The 14,348-nt window shown below is 34.8% G+C and overlaps 1 protein-coding gene across 1 annotated transcript in view; it reads right to left on the bottom strand.

The window, feature by feature from the left end:
• Nucleotides 1-3,111: 3,111 nt before the first annotated feature.
• Nucleotides 3,112-14,348, bottom strand: part of FAM199X (family with sequence similarity 199, X-linked) — a 28,883-nt gene continuing 17,646 nt past the window's right edge. Inside the window, exons 3-6 of the mRNA XM_007086425.3 lie at nucleotides 13,779-13,928; nucleotides 13,227-13,388; nucleotides 10,648-10,914; nucleotides 3,112-9,354 (exon numbers count right to left, since the gene is read on the bottom strand). Coding sequence (XP_007086487.1) covers nucleotides 9,184-9,354; nucleotides 10,648-10,914; nucleotides 13,227-13,388; nucleotides 13,779-13,928 — 750 coding nt within the window. The 3' untranslated portion in view covers nucleotides 3,112-9,183. The remainder of the gene's footprint in view (nucleotides 9,355-10,647; nucleotides 10,915-13,226; nucleotides 13,389-13,778; nucleotides 13,929-14,348) is intronic.

Below are 14,348 nucleotides of genomic sequence, written 5' to 3'. Positions count from 1 at the left end.
GGGAGGCTTGCTAAAACACAGATTACTGGGCTTTACCCTCCCTCCCCCCAGTTTCTGATTCCCTAGTTCTGGGGTAGGGCCTAAAGATTTGCACCTCTTACAAGTTCTCAGGTGATACTTATTTTGCTGGTGTCCAGCAAAGTGGGGTCCACACTTTAACCACTGCTCTATACCAAAATCCTAAGGTGTTTTCCCCAAAACACTGTGAAAAGTAGTAGCATGATATAAAGCAGTGTGATAAAGTGGGAAAAGCACTCAAGAGCCTTGGATTCTAGTCCTTAATATGTCATCATATAGGACCTGAATGAATCACTTCATTTCTCTCACTTGAAAAATAGACTGTTTTAATGACCATTATATCAGAAAGTCTGTATCTGTTTCAAGTTTTCAGATTACCATCTAGTTCTGTTATCTCAGATCTGATGAACAAATCTATGAAGTCTAACCCAACATTTCTAAAACATTACTGGAGAATTTTGCTCTAGAATAAAAGTTATGATTATAAAGAAATGACTATTTTACATCCAAATTAGTAACATCCCCATTCCAAGTCATCACCATACACCTAATCCAATAATGCTGTCACTGCCCAAAATATTTCTAGAACTCTTTTCTTTAATATACATTAAAGCCAGTTTTTACCACATGAGAAAACCAGTCTTATTACTTTTAAAATCATACTTCATTGACCAAATGTAGCAATTTCCAGGTTTCTCATGCACATTAACCACCAGACAGCTTCCCAAATGACCCTTGGTTATTGCCAAAAACCAAAATTGCCCTAAAAGGACAGAATCTTAGCCATTAAAGGGAAGAAAAGTCATCTGAGAACTTAATAAAAGATATGGAGCCCTCCTCAGAAAAATACATTGGCTGTCAGCAAAGAGCTCGACGTGGGGCTCAAACTCACAAACTGGGAGATCATGACCTGAGCTGAAGTTGGATGCTTAACCGACTGAGCCACCCAGGCGCCCCAGAATTGCCAGCAATTTTAATCCCAACTCCAATTTAGGAACTCCCAATCTAGGGAGATAAAGATTGACCAGTATCAAGAAAATCCAAATGTTAAGAAAAAACTTGGAAGGAATCATTTGGAGGCAACTACTATAAAGAAAACAAATGCACAATAGGAAAAGCACTCCACTTTTCCAGTGTGAATAAGGCACCTCAAGGTATGGATTCTGATTTGGCCATGTCACTAACCAGTTTGGGCAAAGAAGTCACGTTCCATTTAGTGTAAATTTTATTTGCAAAAATACAGGCAAGAGAAAAAGGGATTGAGCTGCATCGCAATGGTTCTCCATGGGTTCATAAAACCAGCAGCATCAGCATCACTTAGGGACTCATTAAAAATGCAAATCCTCAGGCCCCACCTCGTACCTACAGAATCAGAAACTGAGGAGTGGGGGCTGGCCACCTGTGTTTAAAACAAGTCCTGCAGGGGATTCTGATGCCCAATCAAGTTTAAGAACCACCAAGCTAAATAAATGATCTCCAAAGTCCCTTCAAGCTCTGAAATTCTACAATTTGGGAAGTCTAAACTTCAGTAAGTTAAAACGCAAAACCAAAACCAATAGCCTCAGTCACAGCTATTAAAAAGGTTTCCTGAAATGAATTTTGAGGGGGTCAAACAATCTCTATTTTTTCTTATGTCTCCTTGAGTACCCTTGCAAAACTCTTTATAAATAAATAATAGGTATTCAGATCTTTACCATGTGTGCCAATTTGGGCTAAAAAAGATCATTCTTGAACTCAAAGTTAGGTGAGACAGAAAATATCTGTTCAACTCATCTTGAACAATTAATTCCCTCCTTCTTTCCTGCTACCCAAATTATTTCATACCTTCATTAACAAAGTAGTAAGGAAAACAGCTGGATTTTGTTTTTATCTAAAAGCAACAGATATCTCATCTTAAAATGCGCTCAAGACATACTATCAACACTGACTCAAGCCATAATAAAAGTAATTCTTCCTTAGTGCTAACAAAATGTAGAATGATTTTTAAATGAAAAAGACTAATGGTTATGGTTTTGATTTCAAGCAAGTAAACTACACATTTGATATCAAGGAATTTTTATTTATGAAGGTATATGGTCATATTTATGTATAAAGTAGGAGTGTCCTTATCTTTTAAACATCTGATACTTAAACATTTAAAAATGAAATTATCACCTGGGGTTAACTTTAGTATCGTTGGGAGTTGAGGTAAGGGGAGTTTCTGGGGGTGGAGGTCAAAAGAAACAAGATTGGCATAAGGCAAGAGTGGAAGTAAATATGGGTATGTGGGGATTCATTTTGCTGTCTTACTTGACAATTTTTATAAGACAAATCTGAAAAAAAAAGAATATAATGGGATCCTGGTGACCAAATGCATAAACTGGAATGTTAAAAATGTTACTTACCCATTATGAAGGGAAATAACATTGTACCTAAATCTAATACCCATCAATCTATTACTAAGAAACACAGATAATGTAATATAAAAATACCACTTAACCATAAGATTCAGACTGATGGGGAGAGGGGAGAGGATTGTCAGTCCCAAGTAACAGTGGCTCCATTACTCTATTAAGACTCTTACATCACAAGAATAAAGAAACCCTCTAAGCAATTTTTTAAAATGGAGTCTTTAAGAAATCTTATTCAGAGCTCAAGTGAAATGCTCGATATTTGAGATATTTCTCCACTAAATCACCGAAGTCTCAACTTTGGTAGTAGATTTAATGAAGTAAAAAAGTGAAACACAGCTTGCTCTCCCTCCCACACCAATCACCTACAACAGTTAACTGTGTGAAGCAGTTTTGAATCACTGAGTATGGTTCAGTGGTAAAATGATGACAGTGGTCACTACATAAACCATCAAATCTCTAGACTGTACTGTCCAGTATAACTTCCCATGATAGTAAAGATGTTCTGTACACTGGAGTTACCAACACAGTAGTCTTTTGCCATACGTGGTTAGTGGACACTTGAAGTGTTGCTAATGGGACCAAGGAACTAAATTTTATTTAATTTATTTAAATAGCCACATATGGATAGTGGTTATAATGGACAGTACAGTTCTAAAGTATCTAAGAAAAACACACACACACACACACACACACGTTTCACTTAATATCTAACTCACATTTATTAAAAATTGAAGATTACATAAAAGCGTTAGATTTGCTTTATTAAACAAGCTCAATTAACTTACCTTTCACTAACAAATGAAAGTAATATCACAAAAGGGATTTTGAAAATGAGGTGGATTCCAACCTCTGAAATTAAAAACGAAAGAAAAGCAGCTAAGAGATTTTCCAAAGGAGAGCAAACACAGACCTCCCTCTAGTGGCAAGAGATAAAGTTGCTGCTGAAAGTTGAATTGCTTCTGAAACTATGTAAAACTGCTCAGACATTTCTTTCATATAATTATAACATAAAAAGTTTCTAGATTAATATATAAGGAAAATAAATCTGATTTTCTATAAACAAAATTTAGACCTAATTTTCAACTTACTATGATTACTAATCTCCCTAGAAATCTTATCTCCCCAGAAAAAAAAAAATGATTTGTCAATGACATTTGGGAAATTGGGGCTTTAACAAAACAAGTTTATGGAATCTTAACCAAACTGTGAGCAAAAGAGAGGAGACCTAATTTTCTCTGTTGATAAATGTTCTGGGATGTAATATGTAAAGGAGTAGATTCAGAAGTATAAAGTAGTAAGTAAGAAGGCGTGGGTTTTGTAGAAACCCATGGTACATCAAAAGAAACAATTAAAATGCTACAAGAGTTTTCAATAGCCAAAACAACACTGTTCAGTCTGATATTCAGCTTCAAAAGACAGGTCTGCCACATTGCCAGTTTTAATTACAACCATACATACACATTTAGAATTAACTACAGAACCACTACTTTCAAGTACAAGAAGGAACTCAAAATAGAAACAACTTGTGTTACAGCTATTGCTTTTCCCCTACAGCTTCAGGAAAAACAGCTTTTATATACACTGCAGTAAGTACAGAATGTACAGAGACAGTTATATATACAAAAGTGCATTAATATAGTAATACATTTAGCAGAAATACAGGACAAAAATCCTGGTTAACAATCTGAAGTGTTACAGTATTGAAGACTACTTGAAGAATCTCCAAACCAGTCAACTTCCTACTTGCTTTGGTTATGATATTGATGCTACATAACTAACCTTTGAAACTAAAAAAAAAAAGTGAAAATTTTAAACATTTGTGAAGTGTTTTACATATATTTGTGTTTAGCTTTTTTAATAGCTTTTGACAACAGTCCAATTAAACTCCCAACACAAAGATTTAGAATGGATAATACTTATACCCAAATTAGAGTAGTCAAAGAGGAAATTAAATTGATTCACTACAGGAACAGACATAGTCTGCTTCATTCCTAAAAGCCTCAGCTAGATAACCTAACTCCAAAGTCTAAACTTAAATCCAATTGGTCAGCTACTATTGAAGAGCAAGCAGCTCCAGAAAACAAGCCATGGCTTCAGGCCACTGTTCCTTAGAACAATCCAGAGTAGGTAAGTGTTAACATGTCATTTATACATATTAATTCTACAACTACCTTTAAAATGCGTATGTATGATTAGAGCAATTCTCTTTTCTACCCATATCCCTCACCACAAAAAAAAAAAAAAGAACACAGATTTCCACAGGTTCCATTGACCACAAAGATGTAACAAACTTGACAATAAAGGAAAAATACTGTATTCTGAAATAAGACAAGAACAAACCCGTTTTTCAGAGTTCAGTATGAATGTCAAATTAAAAATTAACTTAGCATCATGTGATCTAGGTTAAAATATTAATAACCTGAATTGAAAATATAAACTGTGAGAGGGGCTCAAAATAATTTTAATATTAGAGAAAATGTGAAAATAAAATTTTAGTGAGTCAACTGAGATCTGAAGCTATAGCATGCAACTTCTGTACCCTATTAATTGCCAGTTAATTAGAGAAATTTTTAGAGTTCCTTCTAAGCCTTTGGAAAAAGTAAATTACTTTCCAAAGAAATGAGAATTAAGCTAAAATTCTAAGGAGCTATGTTCTAGATACTATGCTGACAGAAATGTCTAGGTCTAAATATTTCTCTCTCACCCACTCAGCATAATTTCATTGTAAAGATAGAATTTATCTTACTTTGTCAGACTTAAAACGAATCCAAAGTTACCACAGTACATGTGTATACAGATACTTATTTTCTAACTAATAGTCCTTTTAAGGATTAGATTTATCTCTAAGTTCAGACATGTTCAATGTCAGTGTGCTCAATATCAATACTATATTTGAATGCAACTGGGAATTTTCCCATCAACTGTCTCAAATTATATACTGACTTTAACTAACTTCTCCCATTCTAAGCAAACATTTTCTTGAGCTAAAAAGTAATTTGTTAAAGGGGAGGGGAGTGTTCCAGCTATTACAGAAATGAATGCAAAGAATGCCTAAAGTAATGAGAGAGTCAAGTTGTTCTATAATCTATGTTCTTGAACTACTTTTGCCTTTAAAATGATCTTCCCAGATACTAAGAATTATCTGGTTTTAAAAAAGCATTCTGGCTTATGACCTTTTTCATGGGAAAAAATGAGAGAATACATTAAGCTATACTTCAGATAACTTTCAGTGTCCTTCAATGACCTAGCTGGGCCAAAAATAATGTTATATAAATGAAATTTAAGACCTGAAAGGTTCTTGTTTTATTACACACTCTATCACCATTGATTAATCAGATTTAATTTAATGTTTTTGCTTACTGATATCCAACAGTATGGACATTTTATAAAACAAATTATATTTTTAGATTACTTTTGAGATTGAAAAAGCTTGATATTGAGAAAAAGTACAGAGTTAACCTTTAAGGCACATGAGGTTATAAATTAAGCCATGAACAAAAATCTCTGCTAAGGAATCTGGAAACAAGACTTCTATATTTGTCATATACTAACATTTTTGGCTTAAATATGAAGACATTTCATTAATTTCACAATTTTTAAAGCTCACCAGAATCTGGATACCTTTATACAGAAGTTTCTTGGAATTTCTCCTTTAAGTGGCAATTAGCACTTTTAAGGAGCTAAATAAATGAGATGTCTGTTCAAACTGTAGAGTCATTAAATTACAAGTCAGTTTCTGGGATTAATTCAGCAATATCTGGTCAACCCAAAGGGCTGAGGAAATGGACAAAACTGCCACAGCCTAACAAAAAAGTGAGACAAGTCTCATGAAAAAAAGTGCTATTTTATTGTAAGTTGTTAGGGCAGAATGAATTAGCCCTTTAAATTCCACTAAACATTATACTACATTGCCTTACTTTGATTCAGTTGCAAAACTATAGAAAAAGATATGCCATTTTGTTTAATTCAAGGTCCATACTTTGAAAAGCTGTGCTGGGGTCTCATAGACTTGTACAAAAACTCTTTTTTTTTCTTCCAGTTTTATTGAGGTACAATTAACATACATACAAGGTCTCTAATAAAATGTTTTTGAAAAACTTGAGGGGACTTTATCATGCCCTAAGTTAACAAAGGTTATGTTTAAAGGGGAGACACTTATTTACTCCAGTGTCAATTCTCTACAGATGACACTGACACTAGAGCAAATAAGTCTCACATTTTTATTAATTTGTTAGTTTGGATTTATAAACAGGAAAAATGCTCAGTTGGATTTGTCTTAAACTCAGAGATATGTCAGACTGAATAAATTATGACTTATTCCAGGGAAGAAATAATTCAAACTTGAATTATCTACATGAGACATTAAAACAGAAAAAAAGTACAGTACAGCATGTTAACAAACACAAGAACTTTTTTATCTTTTTATGCTGTTTTTTTTGGGGGGGGGAGAAGATGGAGAGAGATTTTGTAATCTCCCTCTTCCACATCACAAGCAAGCCAACTTGTTTTATTTTTTTTCCCTTCAATCAGAAGAATTATTTTCAGTCTCCTTCAAACCAACTTTATAGGCAATCTCTAGTTTATAGTACTGTAAAGACATGACATCCAAATTTACGCAAAATCTCATGGCATACTTTACTATAAACATTCAAATCTTTATAAACTTTTAAAACTGGCTTTGTGGTGCTTTGGTAAACTTGTTTAATAGTGACTTAAGTTAAATCTAAGGTAATAAGACTATGTAATTGTTGGGAGAGTGAAAAAAATGGTCGTATTATATCATGACCCTGTTAGGATTTTCTTTTACTGGTCATTGTCAATTGTTTCCAAACAGATAAATGTTGCTCTATGGTCTCCAGAAGTGGCCTACTTTCCTGGGAAGAATAGGGAGAGAACAGACAAGTCATTCTCTGGAATTTTGCTTTTGCTAAGAGCAGGCAGAGAATTCAGCTGCATTTGCTCTTCTCTCCATTTACTCTTCCTAGACTTGGAAGGAAGACACAATGAGGTTGACCCTTTCCACCTTCCTCAAAGTATTCTGAGGTCTATCCCTAAGCTCTTTTTGGGCCCTCTAAACAAGTTAGGAGCATCAAAGAAAGGGTAAGAGGAAAGTCAAAGGAGTACTCCAACTGAAAACCATATACATATACTTTTATATTTTAGCAAAATTTAAAGTATGAACTTAGTAGTCTTCAAAATCTTAAAACCATACCACAGACCTCAGCAAAGCTGCAATACATCAATTTTTATCCTCAGTTTCAATTCTTTAACCTTCAAGGAACTAGAGTAAAATCAAAATTTCAAAACACATGATTGTAAGCAAAGGTTAAAAGCCTTTATATCAACTGAGAATTAAAAATTTAAGTCATTAATCGTTTTCTTAATGAGCCACTTGATATGATAGTTTAAAAAAGTAAAGATCCTATCACATAACCTCTGACTCTAGAGTTTAAAAAAATATTGATTACAGTTCCTCCTACAGAATCATGATTACCTCCCAAAAGTTATCCACAATAAAAATTATGAAAGTCAGAAAGCAGCTTGATTGTCAGTAGTATCAGTTTCCATCTTCTTTAACCCATGTGAATGTTTAAAGACATGTGGTAGAAGAAAAGAAATAATACTACTTCTAATGTTCATGATAACAAACTCTCCATGAAAACATTTATAGAAAACCCATGATTTCACATCTAAAATTAGACTTCTATCAGTAGCCAACAAACGAAGGTTTTTTTTTCTATATCACACTGCTCCGTGTATTTCTAGCGATTTATAGAGAAGTTTAGAACTGTAAGGGTTTTCTTTAGTTAACTTTGAACATTAGCCTGTTCACATGCCAGAAGCTGTTATACCAAATATTTAAAAATTAGAGTAGTGCTGGAAAAAAAAAGTGACTTTCAAAAAGAACTTGAGACAGTTTCACAGACTAAAATTTCAGAAAGCCATGGAAAAGCAGAATTGGCTGTTTTGCTTAATTGCCTTCTCTATTTGAATATTAATCTATATAGCATCAAGTCTGAAGTTCAACTACTACTAACATTATTTCCTCAGTAGTCATCACTTACAGAAAGGATTCTGAATTTACATAAAGTGAAAAACAGAAACAAACCTAACAGGAAAGACATTAGGGCCTATTTTTACACCTTTGAGTTAATAATAAATGAAAACAAAACTAAACCTAATGAAGGCACTATTATAAACAGCAATCTACACCCCACACCCACAACCTCAAAACAAGATTTCCACTAGGAATTGAGACTTATGCTATGGCCCTTATAAAAAGCAAACTAAAAAATTGTAACATTAAGAAGGAAAACTGAATTATGATCCGGACATATGTACCTATACTGACATAATAAGCTACTTGTCAGCAGTACCTTGAAATCTTCTAAACTGTAAAAGTACTAGTTCTTGAAAAAGCCTACTTAGCCACCCTAAAGTCTAAATAGTGAAAACATTTACTAAATTAGTGATTCTTAAAAGTAGAGCGTGCAGCAGAAGAACCTGGTGCTTGTTAAACACAATGCTGGGCCCCTCACCCAGAGTTTATGATTCACTGCATCTGGGATGGAGCCTGGTAGTATGCCTTTCTAACAACTTCTCAGGTGATGCTGAGGCTGCTGGTCTAGGGACCACCTGCTGAGAACCACTGGCCTAAATTATTAATGGTATATCAGCACAGCCCTAACCAAAAGTTTGGTCAAGATGCATGTAAACAAATAAAAGGAGAATACTTTAATGCTTAGAAAGAATGCTGAAAAATTCACCCTTATTACATCAAAACATCTACATCTGCTTCATGGTCTTCCTCAGTCACTTTCAAGGACAGCACTTCTTCATTGAGGAAGAGCCCACTGAGCCTCTCCTTCCGAGCCTGCCTCTGCTCTTTCAGCTGCCTCTTGCGTAAGGCCTTCTGCTGTAACTTCCGCTGCTTGGATCGCTTCTGCCAAAATAAAAATTTCTCAATCAGTAAGGTTCAGTTTTGCCATATCCACCCCAGAGTATTTTATGGATCAAATTCTGTATTTTCAGAATTCTTAGAGATGTTCAAATTCCTCTGCAGTATGATCCTGGTTCCAGTAAGTGAGCCACTGGCTTAGACTTGAAAATGATTCTTCAAGATTCTATTTTTATGGTATTTGTCCAGTGAATCTTAGGAAGGGTGGACATCTGATCATTTTGACTAGTTACAGATAATCAATCATTTCAAAGCCTTTTTTTTTTTTTTTTACCAAATTAAGGTACACTGGTGTCACTGCGGAGTGAATACACAGTGAACAATACTAAATATAAATGTAGAGAACACTGCGAAAATCTCTAATGTTTATGCTTTTAAGGTGTCTTTCATCTGAAAGCACTAGCAATTTTACAACAGCTGGGAAAGAATCATGTCTTTTTCATATTAGGCAAATACCATCTTAAAAACCCATTAGAAACCCAGTGGGTACTCTATTCCTTGTCACTGGTGAAGTGATGCAAAAAAGGAATGACCACATATCCAGAAGAATCCCCTGGCAACCAACAAAGCTGGCTATGTTTCTGCTACTTTGGTAAAAGCCAGGGAAGGAATCACTGTGTATCTTCTAGTCACCACTGGGTTACCAAAGAGTTACAGAGATACTCTTACCATTGTTAAGTTGGCTCCAAACTGTACCCACTGCAAGGAACTGAACTCCCCTCACTATCACAAAACCATTCTATATGCACTAATACCTCCCTATTTTTTACATGACCAATAATATTACCAAGAATTTCTCAACTGTGAATAGGCAGAAGTTAGAGAAGGTGTTATTACATTTTTAAAAGATCTAAGAACAAACACTCAAAGTTAACAGAACATTTCACACACACACACACACACACAAGACATGCAGAACATTCTTAGGAGCTAATAGACAGCAACATCAGCAACATAGTGAGATCTGCTCAGTAGTGACTTGCAGTCAATATTGCAATCTTGAGACTCACTCACTATTTCCATCAATTTATCTTACTTAAAAACAGACACAAAAATCAGATAAAATTGAATGTGATATGGTTGTGGGTCAAAACGGTATTTCAAAGTACTCAGCCTAAAAGGCTTTACTCAACAGCAGAGTAGCCTGCTTGTTCAATTAAAGCCAAAATCCACCGGCATCTAGAGAGCAAGATAATTTTAACTCTTCAAGAAATTTATATGAAGGAGTACTAATATTAATATTGAAAGGTAAAGTTTTGTATTGATTAGACATTTTACTTTTGAATCCCGAATCCGCTCTGCTGCACTTGCAGACAAGTTGCTGTCACTGTGTGCTCGACTCATGTTGGCACTGGAGTTTGAAGCAGAGTTTCCAACACTGGACCCACTGCTGCTTGCAGAACTGACCATGCTGGCACTGCTGCTGCTGGCGCTGGCGCTGGCACCGCTCACTCCACTGGTGCTCGCACAACTAAAGTTGCTTCTCTTCCAGGCCTCTCTTGCAGGCCGTTGGCGAGGGCTATGCTCCTTGATATAGTTTCTGACCTTGGAACACACAGACAAAATCTGGTTAGTGTTCCTTGACATTCTCCCTCAAAATACTGGAGAAAAGAAGAATATTGTACATAAAGTAAAAGATTATCCAAAGTGCTACAGATGTACTCCTCATCAAGGAAATGCAAGTCAAAACTACAAGGAGATGTCACCTCACCCCTGTCAAAACGGCTAAAATCAACAACATAAGAAACAACAAGTGTTGGTGAGGATGTGAAGAAAGGCAAACCCTCCTGTACTCTTTATGGGATTGCAAACTGGTGCAGCCACTGTGGAAAACAGTATGGAAGGTCCCCCCAAAATTAAAAATAGAACTGTCCCATGATCCAGCAATTGCAGTACTAGGTACTTACCCAAAGAATACAAAACTACTAATTCAAAGGGATACAATGCACCCCAATGTTTACTGCAGCATTGTCTACAACAGCCAAATTATGGAAACAGCCCTAATGTCCACTGACTGAAGAATGGATAAATATGATATGGTATGTGTACACACACACACACACACACACACACACAGGAATATTACTGGGCCATAAAAAAGAATGAAATCTTGCTATGTGCAACATGGATGGAGCTAGAGAGTATTATGCTAAGCAAAACAAGTCAGTCAGAGAAAGACAAATACCATATGATTTTACTCATATGTGGAACTTAAAAAACAAAAATGGGCTAAGGGAAAAAGAGGCAAACCAAGAAATAGACTCTTAACCATAGAGAACAACCTGATGGCTACCAGAGGGGAGTGGGGTGGGGGGATGGGTTAAACAGGTGATGGGGATTACGGATTGCACTTGTTATGATGAGCACTGGGTGTTGTATGTAAGTATTGAATTACTAAATTGTACACCTGAAATTAGTATTTCACCTGAAGTTAGTATGTTAGCTAGAATTTAAATAAAAACTTTATAAAAAAAGATTGGATTGGATCCTGGGATAAAACAAGGTATTAGTAGAAAAACTGGTGTAACCTGAATACAGTCTGTAGATTATTTAATAATACTGTAACTATGTTCATTTCTTGCTTTTGATGAGTATACCAGAAAAAAAAAAACCTTGGAACTAGATGCTTAACAAATAGAAAGTGAAAGACAGTAATTATGAAGAAATAAAATTAACATTTATTGAATAATGATTTATGAACTTGGATTGTAATCCAGGTTGATTTGTTTGACTCTTTCTTGAGTTGTAGGCTCTATAAAGACAACGATCATTTGTTAAAGTGTTTTTTATCCTATAACTTAATACATGATAGACACTTAATATTGTTAGATAAATAAATCAAATAAAAAAGTGCTACAGATGTACATAAGTAGAATATAAGGACAAAAGAAATTTCTCAATGTAGAAACAAGTACCAGAAAAATTGACAATGTCAAAATCGTAGAATATTGATCACTGAGCTATATTTTAAAAACATATAATATAATCAGTCAATGGAAGGCTACTGGCCTCCAGAATTTAGGATTATAAGAAAATAACACTCAGAGAAATTAACAATAAAATAGATCAGATTAGGCATGTTTTAAAGATCTCCACTTAATATGATTTAAGTTGCTGAATATATTGAAGATTAGGGTGTTTCCTAAATCTTAGCTAGGGGCCCATGGTACCTGTCTTCAAATGCAAGGCATCAATTTCAACACTAATGAAAAATGAGCTGGAATATAGAAAATAATAATATGTCTGTTGAGAGAAATGAAATAAAAAATTTTTGTAAGTAATGATAAATGCAAAAAAAAAATTCTTTAAAAAATGAAAGTAGAACGTAAGTATTCATTCAGCTATGTACCAGAGAAAAATAGAGCAGTAAAGGCTATATTTAGAAGATGCCAGAAATGCATATTTCAGAATAGCAGAAGGAAATTTACGTTTTACCCTAGCCAGGATCAATTACTTCACAGGACTACTCAAATCCCTCAACTCAGATGTTCACTGAAGTATAGACAGCCCTCAATAATCAGTATTCTGATTCTGTCAATCGTTCTTTTTTAAGTTGAATTAGAAGAAGCAAATAGCATAACCACCCCTTAAGTGGTGAAATCAAGTTTCAAAGCCTACACAACTAAACAGCAGTTTCTAGATCCACATGAACCCAGAAAGGTACTGCCAGGTGAGATGTACCTAAAACCTTACAACCATGTGCTCTCAAATACTGCCATCATTTTTTCTAATATTACATTTCACAGCAGTGATCTGGACCTTAATTATTTGTGTATTTTAACATGATTATTCCAGTCTACATGTTATAAAATAACAGTTTTCTTAATACTTGTATAATCTGTATTTTCTTTACATACCTGCTTCAGTTTTTCATCTGTGAGACAGTTAAGTTCAATAATAAACTCACTGTCTGTAGGGGAGATTTGAGCAGAAGGATCAATTATTTTAATAATATCAAGTTGCTCCCGAAGACCCATCTCCGTACTGACTTTACGACTCAAATACTCAATATATTCCACCTATATGATAAAAAATTATAATAAACATCAATGTCAAAACCTGATATTTTAGTGTTTCATTTATAACGTGTTTCAAATATCAAAAGCACTTAAATATTTTATTTGTTCCCTGCAAAACAGTTAAAACTCAAATTCAGATTTTACTAAGCAATCCACATTTACCCAGTAACTTTAAATAGGCAATATACTGAATTTCACATATTCTCTACATATATGCTTTCAATTAAGAATGTTAAGATCCTGGGATGCCTGGGTGGTGCAGTCAGCTCAGCATCTGACTCTTGATCTCAGCTCAGGTCGTGATCCTGGGGTCGTTGAGTTCAAGCCCCACACTGGGCTCTGTGTTGGGTGTGAAGCCTACTTTATATAAAGAAATGTCAAGATCCCTACCTGCTCATCATTTGTCATTGCACTCCAAGGAAGTTCATCTAAATTCTGGTGCTTGTTTTTCTTTTTAGGAAGCAGGCAAGGTGAACTCGGAATACTGGGTATGACATCAGAAAGTACATCACTCCCACTGGCAATGTCACTGCCCGGTAACTATAAAAATAAGAAGGGGGTAGGAAAAGCAAAATTTTTCAAAAATACATTTTAAATATTACAACGCACTTCATACTGATTAAAAATTATTTTTTAATGACAAATACAGAATGAGAAGACATTACTTCTGATCCCTCCAATATTACACAAAGCAGCAACATCAACATATTCTTTGTAGATAGTAACTTATTCAATGAAAGATATTTTCCAAAAGTTTAAAATCATAATCAAGACTTGTTAATAACTGCTAATTTAAGAGTCAATCATCATTAGGGTTTTTAATTCACAATGTGAATGTAGGCTAGGGCACACACAGCATGATGAATAAGTAACACTGGTCTCCATCTCAGGAGACTTGAGTGATCTGCTACTACCTGGCTCTTTGCCCAACACTATGCTAGACATACTGCCAATATGAAG

Source organism: Panthera tigris, chromosome X (assembly GCF_018350195.1).
Source record: "Panthera tigris isolate Pti1 chromosome X, P.tigris_Pti1_mat1.1, whole genome shotgun sequence".
NCBI lineage: Eukaryota > Metazoa > Chordata > Mammalia > Carnivora > Felidae > Panthera > Panthera tigris.
The sequence above is the reverse complement of the archived record's forward strand: the minus strand, read 5'-3'. Positions and strand labels throughout refer to the sequence as shown.